This window comes from Pteropus alecto, unplaced genomic scaffold, assembly GCF_000325575.1.
Source record: "Pteropus alecto unplaced genomic scaffold, ASM32557v1 scaffold185, whole genome shotgun sequence".
NCBI lineage: Eukaryota > Metazoa > Chordata > Mammalia > Chiroptera > Pteropodidae > Pteropus > Pteropus alecto.
This window is the reverse complement of record NW_006438088.1, coordinates 4,034,703-4,048,656: the sequence shown is the minus strand read 5'-3', so window position 1 is coordinate 4,048,656 and position 13,954 is coordinate 4,034,703. Positions and strand designations below refer to the sequence as shown.

Genomic DNA, 13,954 nt, shown 5'->3' with positions numbered 1-13,954 from the left:
GCAGGAATGTTTAGGGATTTTTCATCCTCCTGGATGTGGCTAACATGTTTATCTGCCCTGTGGTCTTTTTCTTGTAAACCTCCTCACTTCTTTTCCCAAGAATCTATTCTTTCCCAGAATTTTTAACTACTTGGATCATAATCAATGTTTTGATTGATATATTTTTTTTAGAGGCAGAGCAAGCTGAAGAGTGGAATTGGTAGTGCTATTTTCAGACTTGTTCTAATACAATTATCCATTGATTATTGAACCAGTAACCTTATTGGTTCCCTCATGGGGTTGCTAGGTCATCCATAGTATTGGAATTTTGTCCTCTAAGTCTTCTTAGGTTAATGGATTATAGGATGACATTATAGCAAAATGAAAAATAAACGTTTCTCAGAGAAACACCATAATGGTGTTTTAAAAGTATGAAAGCTATTTTAATTACGAATTATTTTTCAAAACTTTCTATGTGAGAAGGTTGCAAAGGTCAGGAAAGTAAACACTGGTAAATCTTCGAAGCAAAATGAGAATGTTTTCGGATTACTTTGAGTGGTAGTGAAATATAAAAATTGCTTCACATCTCAATATTTACAGTTGTTTATTTGATTGCGATGTAGTTTTAGGTTTTGCAAGTTTTTGTAGAGGGATATTTTATTTCGCCTCTGAGAATGTAAGGAATGTGAAAACTGTCTGACTTGACAGAAAAGTCAAGAATATAGAAGTGCTTGCATAATTGGTGGTTTTCTGTGTAGGATTATTCCAAAGTAGACATAGGCGTTTTTTGGTAAATTTGGTTTGTTCTAGAGGCACAGGTAAATGACATCTGGGTGCTTTGGTTTTCCAGTAGTACCAGAATAGTGTATTTCAGGAACTTGATATTTAACACAGAAGCTAAAAGCTTGTTTTATTTAGAGAAACAGGTGTCAAAAGTAGAGCTGACCCTGACAACATTTCCTTTCAGATTACTTCTAGTAAGAAATCAGTCAAGAAGGACCTTTGGATGAGTCTAGAACAAATTTATCAAAGAAATTATGAATATTTATATATAAGGAGATGGAGGGCTCATGGCAATGACACTGGCCTTCATCCATATTGTTTTCATTTTTCTGGCTGTCTTAAGTCCATATGTCAGACTGCTTCCATACGGTGATCAGGAAAGGGAGACACCGTTCTAGACTAAGAGGCTTTCTTAGACTCCTTCCATGCCTTAACTCCTGCTGAGCTGGTACAGGGTTGTATTTGGGCTTGGTGTCACTTGATAGTCCAGAGGCTAGCACAAGAAAAACAAATCCTGTTGAAGGGGTTGAATTTTATGTCATTTATATTTTATCCGTGTCCTTTAGTATATCATGGTGGATTTTAAAATAGAATTATTGATTGAGTCTGCTGCTTCCCTGCAGTGTAGGTCCCTCTACAGAGAAATAAGGACCCTGTGCTGAGAAATCCAGACTGATGACATCTTTTGCCATTTAGGAGCTTGTTTTAAATTCTTTTCCTGGACATTTCCTTTGTGACCCCCTCCCCAGCCAAAGTCTCAAACACCAAGTCTCATTGATTTCAGTACCACATATAGTCAACATTGTCCATTTCTCTCCATCTTTTCTGATATCTCCTTTGCCAACTTAAATAATTGTATCTGAGAATATTTGTCTCTCCTCTCCTCTCCTATGTCCCATGGATGCAGGGATTGTCTCATAATTGTATCTGAGAATATTTGTCTCTCCTCTCCTAGACAGTAGTATGTCCCATGGGTGCAGGGATTGTCTATTTTGTTTACTGGCACAACTTCTGGCATTTAGTCAGCACTCAGTGAGTATTTACAGGCTTAGTAAATAAATGAGTGACGATAACAGAAACATACATTTAAATGCCTAATATTGTATATCCGTAAACCAGTTAGAGGTGGTTGTATTGGAAAGCGATAGGAGTATGGAACTGAGAAAAATGGCATAAACTGTGCTGTTTCATGGGTTATGAATACCTCAAGGCTTTTGCTGCATTTATTCACAAAAACGAACAAATACAGCTCTGCGAAGTTTCCATATTTACCTGATTTCTTGAAGTTGTGCTGGAAAGATTGTTAAATCACCACTTAGATTTAATACATATGGTTCTCTTTTTTCCTGTTTAGGATTCTTTAAATAGGATTCAGCTATAAATACTCAGTGAAGAAAAATGAGATTTGAAACTTAAAATCAGCTTAATTCATTCTTTGAAAACGGATTTGGTAAAGAGCTTGAGAATACTGAAAAATATGAATCTAAAACCATATTTTGATTTTTAACTATATATAGAGATAAGACATCATTCACTATACATGTATATTCTTTTTGCTGTAAGTCCTTGTTAATAGCTCACAGAATACACAATGCTATGGAGTTTAGGGATCCTGAGAAGTCACACAGTGTAGAAAAACTTATGATTGTTGGATTTTGAAAAGTTATGAAGAGCTCTGAAGAAAGTGATTATCTAAAGGAACAAAGAGTTAGGAAATTAAACACTTCTTCCTGGATATGCTGCTCATTTATTTATGACCTCGGGCAAATTATTAGCCCATTTCTTTAGGTCACTTAGTTTTTATTCCTTTAGCTATGAAACACACTTGATCATAATTTCTTGCCTCATATTGCTAAGAAATATTGAGGCGTTATTGTGAAACATTATGGGAGATTGTGATTACTTAGGAACGCTAAATTAAAACCCTATCTGGTACTTCCAACCGTGGTGTCCCTGGTCTGTGCCATACATATATTTTAAAACAGAAATGGAAAAAGAAAAAAAAAAACATTGGCTCATGAAGCCCACTTTATTTCATTGTCTGGTGTTCTGTTCCCTGTGATTTGAAGAGCCTTTGGTTTGTTCGTGGGCTGGGCTCCTGAGAGGCAGTGAAGGCCTCATTGCTTCACTGTTGGGAAGTGTGTTCTGACTTTAAGCCTGCATTTTCTTTGGCTGACTTTCTCAGCTGCTCATCTGGCAGAATTGAGAAGTACAAATTGCACAAGATTTTTTATCAGTTCAGTGAGGCGATTCTCAAAGAAGCTTTAACACTTAAAGGGAAGGTAGAGAATCTGCAAATTTAAAAACGCTAAACTTTAGTTTGGGCAGATTTCTGCTTTTCCCCTCTCTGAGACTAAAGGTGAGCCAAGATTTCATTTAGTTACTTTTCCAGATTTGAAATTTAAGTTGATGAAACATAAATGGGGAACTCTGTGGAGCATTTTTTTAAATAGATTTCAAGGTGAAGAGCTATTCAGATGTGTTGTTCCTTTTGGAGACAGTGGGGCATTGCTTTTAGTATCCTAGCATTTTTTTTTCCTGTTTTCATGTTAGAAGTTGATGGTCACAAAAATAGATGTGGGTAAAGATGTGCAGGGAGATTTGTAGAAGAGGGTGCAACAAAGGCATCCCACAGGTGTTTAAGCCTATTTTAGGATTGTGAGAGACCGTCCAGGCTTCTTGTGTGATGATAAATAGCATCTCTAGTAGAGATTTGAGCTTGAGAGTTACTCACTGGGTCTACCATTGATTTATTTTCATGAATATATGTATGGCAACTCAACTAATTGTTTTAGGAGTCATAACCATTCAAGTGGTTCCTTAAGAAATTTCAATTTATGTCTATTCACCAGTATCTCTAAAAAGCAAACCATAAAATGCATTCCGTATTCCTAAACAGCTTCCAGGTAGGATTTGGCTGTATTATGTAAGTTTTTGTTGTTGTTGTTGTTGTTTTCATTTAATTTGATTTTTTTTAGGTTGGTTTGTTTTGGTTCTAAACATTACACTTGCAAAACTGCTTATTGTGGTTAAAGTTAAAAAAATTAACATTCTGTGATTCATACATAGTGAGTACTTAATAAATGTTTTTGACTGAGACTAATTATTAAACAAATTTGGTAGTATAGGTTGAGTCTGTGTAATTGACGATCAGTTTTGGGATTGATCTGCTGAGAGGAAATGACTTTTCACCCTTCACCTAGAAAGGAAGGGATGAGCAGAGCCACCTCCTCTGCTCTTCCATTCAGCTTGTGTGACCCCACCATCTCCACCTTCAGGGATGGGTTCTGATTGGTGCAGGGCTGTGTAGGCCTAAGGCAGTGTGGACCTCTGGGCTATAGAGAGAGGATTGTTGAAGCTTGGTGCTTGGTGGTTGTGGGGGAGGGACAGTCTTTCTGTTTAACAGAGCCAGGAGACACTGAACCCATTTTCAGCTGTACCTGGCCTAGGAAGCTTTGAGCTCCAATTGCTACAGGGAGCCTGCTAACCATGAGGGGAGCCAGACTCGAGGTGGAGGGGGGACGTTGACATCGTTATTGTTTTTCCTGTCGGAGAAATAAAAAAAAAATTATGGCAACAAAAAGATCTCTTTCAGTATAAAATACAGAGAAAACATAATTTATTATTGAATGTACAGATTAGGTTAGTTGCATGCGGGCAGTTGGTAAAAGACTAGAAAATTTGGAAGAATTTCACATAAATATACAGTAAAGTAGAGGAAAGAACGATGTGCATTTATCTCCTGGAGAGACAAGTGGACGCAGCTTGTGCGGGTCTCCTGTCTACTCCTGAGGGACTCCTGGGTCAGGTTTGAGTATTGGAGACCATTTATCTAATCCTTGACCCCAAATTTGGGCCTATTATGTTTTTAAGGAAACACCCTAAGGGGAAGGAAGGGGCAGGGCAGCTGCCTCTCTTTTATGAAACAAAGAAAATGTCATTTTATTTACCTTCACATTATCATTATCAGTGCCATAACTAATGCCTTGCCCTGGTGCCAAAGAAACCTACCTTTTGAGAAACTGCATCGTTTAAGCATTTCTACTACATTGCCAGTTGTGCATATATGAAACGAGCTGTGTTGTCTACTGTGTCTGCCTACAGACCTTGCCTGATGCATATGTGGAGTTTGGTTTATTTAGCCTACAGACCTTGCCTGGTTATCTGTTCATGGAGTATTCAACTGGCCCTGCCTCTAGCTACCTGGGGTGTCAGCCTCACATGTGGTTCCCAGTTTTATCAGTACTATCTCAGTGTCTTTGCTTACCAAAATCAAGGTAAAAAATTCCGTGTCTTGTTGTGTGACTTCTGATGCTTTGAAAGATATTATTAGTTGGTTTAGCTTGTGTTTTACAGTTATTGTGATTTTTAAGATAAATGCACATTCGTTGGTTCCTATGTGAACACTGCATAAATCATTGTTCTGTAGGTAATGTGGTGCTAGTGTGATCGCCTGAGCCATCTTTCTCTCTTGTGTCTCTCTCTCCTTCCTTTTCTTTTCTCCCTCCCTCCTTCCACACAAGCTTCTAAATGGAATCTTATTCAGTTCTTCAGATCTTGTGGTGACTACCATGACTTCTTAAAGAGGGCGGCTGAGAGCCATGCACACACTAACTTTTTCAGTGATGGTAACACATCTGGCTGTCAGGTGTTTAATGACCTGTTTGGGCATTTCACTGTAGTCATTCTTGCAGTCAAAAGCCATGCTACCTTCATTCTTTTGCCGTGGGGTTGAACCACAAAGTAGACGTTTAAGGTCATACAGCCTTTAGTTTATTGGTTAAGCTACAGATTTTAAAATTGTGATGAACCTAATTTTATCAGTTTGCTTAATTTTGACTAGATTATTATCTTATTTATTTTACATGATAATGCACATTACAAAAACTAGGTACTAGAAGTCAAGAAAAAATTTGCAATCACTTTTAATTTTACTACCAAGTATAACATTTTGTTGTGAAATATTTAAAAATATATATTTACATGTATACATATTATAAATAACCAGAATGAGATTGTACATGGTGCTCACTGATGCATTATTGATTTTTAAGAAAATAATGACAAGGGCCAAGAAGGGTCCTACATTTGTATCAGTGTTGAGATTTGGGATTCATAAATTAAAGATTCTGATTCTAAAAATATTAAAAGAAATATTAAATTGAATTACTCATTTCTTTTTGAATTTTAAAAATAACCAACCCCTTGCAAAAAACAATCATCCAGAAAAAGAGAGCTAGACTGTAAAACTTTAGCTGTATTTCAACTGAGTAAGGGCATCAGATTTAGCTCAGATTAATCCGAGAATATAAATATATCGTGGTATTTATACTATATATGTATGTGTATGTGTACATATGTGTCATATATACCCATGTATATGACACCCACACATACTCACCCACACACATAATAAACACTGGGGATAGTAACTGATTTACATAGACTGCCTCGAATCCTGTTTTGAAAGTAGATGGGGCATAAATATATAACAGACTAGCCAAACAGTGTCAAAGGGCTCACATTTATTATTTGTTTGTAAGATACCATCATCAGATATGTTAATTGTGAAAGCATTTAAAAACTTATCTTTTCACGCTTTATTATACACAGTTATAATTTGATTACTTATAATGGAATTAGATAAATCATAAGACAGATTTGTTACTGCATTTATTACTTGGTACAAACTTGGCAGAACCAAGCTAGTGCTTAAGTCCCTCTTGATGTGCTCACCATGCTTTGTTGGTACTGGTTCTGTTTAGTTTCTGAACGCCTCGAAGGCATTTATCAGCCTGACGGGTTCAGTGTCATTGTAGCACGCCAAGGAGAGGCACTGATCAGTTTTCCAAATGGAGAATCCAAGCCCTAATTCCACCTCTGGTTAGTTGTTGGTACAAAGAATTAATTAGCCTTTCGCCCTTCTAAGAACTCTAAACTGTACTTTTTCAATTTTACTCTCTTATTCAGTCTTTTACAATTTTTTTTTTTTATTACTACCACTACTGTCGCTAAAAAACTTGACCTATGATGGACATAATTATGTTTTGGGAGTAGTGAATGAGGAGAATAAAACAGTATCATATTAGAGAGGATGGAGGCCATATCACGCAGGATCTTTTGCTTCGAGTTTGGATTGTCTTTGCCTGTAATGCGAGTCTATTAGATTGAAACAGGACATGACATGATGTGACCTGCACTGTAGAATTGCTCTTATGCAGAAGCAACGAGATCAGTTAGCCTAGTACTAGAAGCATGGACTGGAGTGGGAACCACCATGATGGGGAGAATGTATTTGGGAGGTAGTAATTAGAGTGGGGAGAGAGTGAAAGGGAAATAAAATGGCAGGACTCCTTTATTTTTTGGTCTGAGCAAGTATAATGACTCTGCTGGTGTTTTGCATTCAGTCACGTTCTCTAGCCCGTAGATGATGTTTTATGTGTATGTGTGTGCGTGTGCTCCTGTCTTTACCACTGAGTTTATCAATTTATCAGAGGATTCACTGTTGACTCATCTTATACTTCACCTGTATGGGGTTATGTCCTATGTAGAGATTGCTCCTCGGTCGCCCTATAATTTGGGATGCCTGTAGACAAAATTTGTTTATCTGGCACAATGTTTTAAGAGATGACATACCAGGAGATTACATATATAAATTCAGATTTCCAGCTTTTTTCAAACAAACCAGAAGTCCTCATGGCAATGGGCTGGAATTCCCACATGGCCACAGTTAGCTGGAGCTGAGCATAGCTATTGCTTTTGTCTTTAGCTCTGGCTGATGCTGCAGGTGTGACGGGGCTCGTCAGGTTTCCTTCGTTCCGTTGTACCATCATGTGTACGTGTCACATTTATTTGCAGCCCCTGCCCTCCCATAGACCCCAGCTTCTCCTCATGCATTGTGATGACAGTTTGCTTCTGTCCTCTGACAAGTTTAAATGTAAGAGCTTCAGTGTCCCAGCTGCAGGTGTTACTACACTGGTCCCTCTTGTCAAAATGGTGGCCTTAGAACCGGCATTACGAGAGTGCAAAGAAGTACAAGGGAAAAGGGGTAAGAGGAGGTGGCAATCAAAGCTGGTCACCTGCGGGATCTGTCACCTGCACTCATGTGGTGTTACCTTTTTAAGTTTTTAAGGTTAAATGGAACCCAAGGCTTATCTACCCTCCAAGTTCAAAATTGTTCATTTGTATTACTTTGTGTTTATTGGAAAAATATGGAAATTCTCTTTTCTAAATGGTGAGGGAGGCCTGAATTTGGCATTTCCGCAGGGCCAAGCACAGAGGAGGTATTCTTTTACTGAATAGTTGTCTGACTGAATTCTCAAACTGTATTCTTCCTGTCAGAGAAGTCTCTGCACATATATCTTTGCAGAGAATTAAATATCTAAATAAGAGGTTAACTAGATGAATCAGATTTTGTTTTTATTAAATGATGACTTCTGATATTTCCAAACTTTCTCAGATTGGATCTTATGTTTAGAGCCTGTTATACGAAAGTACCTTGTATGCTTTAAAGCTGTGTGCTTTGTGGAAAAAAATAGCCTTCATTTTGAGTTCATTTAAATGTGTGACATCTCAGATGCTGTCTTTGAAAGTCATTAATACAACCCCTCTATTCTCTCTCACTCCGCCGCTGATTAAATACCTCCTTCTCTATGTGTTACAGTCCTGTGTCCTTGTAATTTAAGTAGCAGTTTAGCATAGACTTTGAGAACATGGATTTGTCACCAGATTTTGTGTTATCAGATTCTGGTGCCTCTCACTTGTCATGTCACTTTTATGTCTGAGTTTCCTTACCTTGAAATACTATTATAAGGAAACAAATAACCATGTAAATAATACATCTAAATCTCTATAAATCTCTCAGAACATGTCCAAGTGATTACTATTACTATGTTGTGGAACATTTCACGTTTCCACTGTCTATTTTTGTATGGCCCATGAGCAAAGGGTGGTGTTTACGTTTTTAGGTGGTTGCCACAAATCAAAAGAAGAAAACTATTTTGTGACACATGGACATTATATGAAATTCAGACTTCGGAGTTCACAAATAAAGTTTTATTGGAACACAGCCATTATTTCAGTTGGCTTATTTGTTGATGTAATGTCTGTGGCAACTTTCACATCACAACAGAGTCGAGTAGTTTCAATAGAGACCACTTGACCAGCGCACACCTAAGTTAGGTACTCTCTGGACCTTTACAAAAGAAATTTTCTTACCTCTGCTGTGGGGCACAGAGCCTTGAATCACCACACCTACAGGTGCTGCTCTCCCGGGTTGTGTGGAGCTTGCTCTTTGGCATAGACTGGTTCTTTCCATCTGTATCTGGGACATTCCTAAATTGTGTTTGCCAGGGATTAGTAGTATTTGGTGTAGTGGCTGGCCCTGTGTGTGGGGTCACTGTGCTTTCCGTATAAGTTTTAAACCACAGTTTTGGATTCATACGAGCGCAGGTGCTTTCCTTCGCGCTGTGAGGGAGGAGAGTTACAGGCTGTGTTTTTTCCTCTTCAGCCATCCCAAAGGTGAGTGTAGGCCTTCTGAGGGTGCCAGATGAGGGTGCACACCTATAGCACCATCACCATTCCTGGGGTGGAAGAGTGTCGGGAGAAGGGGGACACAGCACAAAACATGTTTCTCATTGATTGCCATCCATATTTATATGAAATTTTGAAACAGTCAAGAAAGAGTTGTTGCTATAAGGTTTTTGTTTTTAAAGAAAATAAAGGCATCGTTTACCCTTGTATGAGTGAGTGATCGACTTCTAGAAAGACATGGCTGTGTCTCAGTCATCTTTGTTTCAATAGAATGTTTCACAGGGAAGCTTCCTCAAAATTTGTTGCTGAGTAAACAAGTCAGTGAACTAGGTAAGAGAGAGATGAAAAGAGTGTCTCATCTGGAAAAATTAATGCTACCTCTTAATTAATGCCTGCTACTTTGCCACTGAGAAGCAGCAGAGCTTAAGGAAGCATCCAGTGAGTTTGAATTATGCCCTGTCCCATGGTGCTTATCTAAAGCACAGGTGTGCTCTTGTGTTATCATGTTTATTGTCTTTGAATGGGATGTATCCCCACGGCTTGTCATATTAGTGAATTCAAGACTTGGAAGATTTGTCTCTGTGAATTGACACTAACATGTACTCAGGTTCAGAGCCTGCTTTTACATTCCTTCCTGGAATGAAGCAGTGCTTATTTATTTTATCTATCTTTTCAGATATTGTTGAAATTTTATGGCACCTTTATGACCGTAGAAATATTAAACTTATGCTTGTGATATGACTGATAATATCAACTATTTGTTGAACATCTGCCACCTTAGTGTTTAATAGATGAGTAAATAGACACAGAAAGGTCAAACGATTTGCCCAAAGTTTTATGGTAGATCAGAGGCTTCTTGTCTACAGTGAGGTCATTGATGGATGTTCACAATTATTTGCAATATGGACTAATATTTACATGTACATTATTTTGTATTATGCTGTTTTATGTTATTCCATTCATTTTTGGAAGTGGATAATGGCTTTGAAAAGGAGTAAATGCTGCCCAGATGTTATTTAGCTGCCCTTGTCATCAATATTTCCTAAGATCTTTTCGTGCTTAGATAGCCCTACTTGTCTCTCCCATGAACTTTACCTACATTCTTGTTTTTTTGCTCTAAGACCAGGGTTGTTCAACTCTCCCTGAAAGGGAATCTGGTTATTTGGAGGCCGTTTTGCCGAAGGTAGTTTGGTTGGTTCAGAGAGTAGGAAGGTCAGAGGCAGCAGAGGTGCACCAGTAAATTAATGGACAAACTGGGGTTAAAACTGAACTTCCTGTTTTTCTGTGTGCTCATTGCCCTGTTGCATACATCCATCAGATCACACACGCAGACAGGACGGGATCTGCCTGGAATGGGGTGGACCTTCTGGCTTTAGACACTAGAGTATGTTCGTCAGCGGAAGCTGATGCTATTTACTTGTCAGGGATGATAGTTTAAGAATTCTGTAAGCTCTGTCATTCAAAATACTGGACTGATACCGGACTGAGACACAGAGCTCAAAGTGTTTTAATCATTGAGAAATTAATAGTTAGAAATAGAGACCTAGCACCCGAGAGCTGAAATTGATAACAAAGTGACCTGCTCCCATAATAGAAATCAGAAAGACATCATCACGTACTATGAATGTCAAGTGCAGTGACAGTTTTTATTGGCTTCTATACCCAGGTGCTGTATACTCACTTGTATTTTTAATGCATCCTTTTATCATTCCTTCTTAGGAATATATACCATCATCAAGGCATATTGACATTAACCATAGTTTTATTTGCTCCCTTTCTAATAAATAATGCAGTTTAAATCGTTCAGCTTTAAACATGTTTTATGAGCTTTCAAAGTTCTCTGTATTTGTGCTTGTTCTTCCCATAAAGGCAAGCTTGAATAGTCTGCTGATCATCTATAATTTTTAATTAGAAAAAATGAAACCCTTCATTTATTTCAGGCATATATGGAACTTCTGCTACTGAATTAACTGGTATTTTACTGTTTTTAATATAGAGTGGAAAACCACCCATCAGTGATATGTTCACAGACCTCAAAGATGGAAGGAAATTATTGGATCTTCTAGAAGGCCTAACGGGAACATCGCTGGTGAGAGGATGTTTGAGAACCAGGCTAATGGCTTGTCTTTCTCTGGTCATTATTGACACTTGAAGACCCTAATGGGGGTACTTACAATGTAAAGACTGAAATGGGAATATTAAAAAAAAAAAAAAACATTTTAATGAATTCTTTGATAAAGCAATATTTAGGCTTTCTTGAGAGCTCTATTTTTATCAAAGATAAAATTACCTTTAATGTTTATTGCTCCTAGTCTAGTAGAGAATTACAAAGAAGAATGGATCTGTAAAGAGGGCATAATGCGTTGAATATTAGAGAGTGCAGAGAAAACACAGTTAAATGTTTAACAAATATTCAAACAGGGTTGTTAAAAACAATGGCATTTATTTTTATTCAGTTTTTCAGTATTATCTTTTGTATTTTGTTTCTTCATCAAATTCCACTCTATTTCTTTACGTACAAGGTACTGTACACTCTCACAGAAATAACTGCTAATGAAGAGAATGTATTTTATGGGTGCAGGCCTTAACACTAGAGGTAGAATTACTATAAAAGATATAGACAGATGCACTCCCAAAGACGAATTCCTATTTTGCCAAAGTGTGGGTCGTTACACTCTCCCTTTTGCATTCCAGATGGTGGGTAGACTCAGCTGGAGAGGCTGATGCCTCTCTCATGTAAGATTTCCTGGCCAGTGAGGCAGAAAGAAGCTACCCAGATCACCTTTCCTCAGGTGGCAATTGCTGCCTTCCCAGTGGGCCCTTGTAATGCTAGCTGGAACCTGGGATATTGCTCTGTGCACACTAGAGCAGTATGGAGATGATGGGACTTCTCAGTTTTTCTGCATCTACAACAATTAAATAAAAAAAGCTTGTTCCCCATAGTTGTTTGTATATTAGAATCACCAGGGAAATCCTCTAAAATTTCCAAACCTGGACTGTACCCCAGACTCCCTAAGTTGGAGTCTTTGGGAGTGGAGTCAGACAGAAGCATTGGTATTTTTAGAAACCCCCTAGGAGACTGCAACAAGCAGATAAGCTAGGGAACTACTACTTTAAGATGCTGTTGGCGAGGGAGTTTGCTTTCTGTCAACACTGGCCCTCACGTGGTCTGAGAAACAAGCCAGAGGCTCTGGGCATCAAAAAACTCTGCGCTACCTGCTGAGCTGCCATTCTGTACAGTCTCCGGGTCAGTGTTTGTCAGGACGTGGAGGGACCGTCTCATTTGATTTTGTGTTTTGTTTTGCAGCCGAAGGAACGTGGTTCCACAAGGGTACATGCTTTAAATAATGTCAACAGAGTGCTACAAGTTTTACATCAGAACAATGTAAGTTTGCCATGTGACTTGTGGGGCTCTTTGGTGCCATCAGGATTATTTATTGTGAATCCACCACCTGTTCTGTGCATTGGCTTCAGAAGCTTTTTTTTTTTTTTTTTTAGTGAGAATTATTGAACCTTTTCTATGAGTGAAGGAATAGTGCTTTTTCTGATTATTTTCTTGATCCAGTTTACACATAATACATTATTGAGATTTAGGTGTACCTGATTGTCTACAATGAAATTTCTCTTTTCACTGTGTCCAAACGTGCCAAAACCAAAACCTGGGCTTCTGTGGAGACGTCTTGAAAGCCACGCTTTCATTTTTGTAGGTGGACCTGGTGAACATAGGAGGAACGGACATTGTCGATGGGAACCACAAGCTGACTCTCGGGCTGCTGTGGAGCATCATTTTGCACTGGCAGGTGGGACATTTCAATCACTTCTTCTTAGAAATCGAAAATGTACCATTTGTCTGTTAGTTTCTTAGGGCTGCTGTCACAAAGTACTGCAAACTGGCTGGCTTCAACACGAGAAATTTATTTTCTATAGTTCTGGAGAAATCTGAGATCAAGGTGTCAGCAGGGTTGGTTTCTTCTGAGGCCTCTCTCCTTGGCTTGCAGACGGCCTTCTCATCTGTGTTCTCACCTGGTCTTCCCTCTGTGTGTGTCCATGTCCTAATCGTCGCTTCTTGTGCCAAGATAGCAGTCATATTGGATTAGCTCCCCATATGACCTCAGTGTACCTTAATGACCTCTTTAAAGACCCTATCTTCAAATACATTCGTATTGCCAGGGACTGAGGGTTAGGACTTCAGCATACGAATTTTGGGAGGAATACAATTCAACTCATAACAATTTGGAATGGAAGAGACAAAAAGTATCTTTTTAAAATATTAATTTAAAAATTGTCATAATTTCAGACATTAAAAAGTTTCAAAAATAGCTCAAAGATTTCCCAGATATCTTTCATTTAGATTCCCCAAATATTAACAGTTGTCTGTATTTCACTGTTCTCTCTTTCTCTTTGTCTAAATACATCAGTCTGTATTTTCTAAAAACGAAGCATTTTCCTAAAAACACAGAATTCTGTTACATGGCTATAATATAACATTAATAGCGTAATAAAATGTATAATATAATATTAATTAACATGTCTTTTTAGTCTTCTTTAATCTGGAATAGATTCTTTTCTTTATGCTTCAAATTTGAAAAGTCAGTTTTGAAGAATACTGGACAGTTATTTTGGAGACTGTCCCTCCATGTGCGTTTGGCTGATATTTTCT

General features: G+C 38.1%; 1 protein-coding gene across 10 annotated transcripts in view; it reads left to right on the top strand.

Annotated features, from left to right (window-relative positions):
* UTRN (utrophin) overlaps nucleotides 1–13,954 on the top strand; it is a 446,938-nt gene that overhangs the window by 94,177 nt on the left and 338,807 nt on the right. For all 10 annotated transcript variants that reach the window (XM_025049288.1, XM_015592099.1, XM_015592098.1 and 7 more), the window contains 3 exons: nucleotides 11,291–11,383; nucleotides 12,602–12,679; nucleotides 13,002–13,094. In XM_025049288.1, coding sequence (XP_024905056.1) covers nucleotides 11,291–11,383; nucleotides 12,602–12,679; nucleotides 13,002–13,094 — 264 coding nt within the window. The remainder of the gene's footprint in view (nucleotides 1–11,290; nucleotides 11,384–12,601; nucleotides 12,680–13,001; nucleotides 13,095–13,954) is intronic.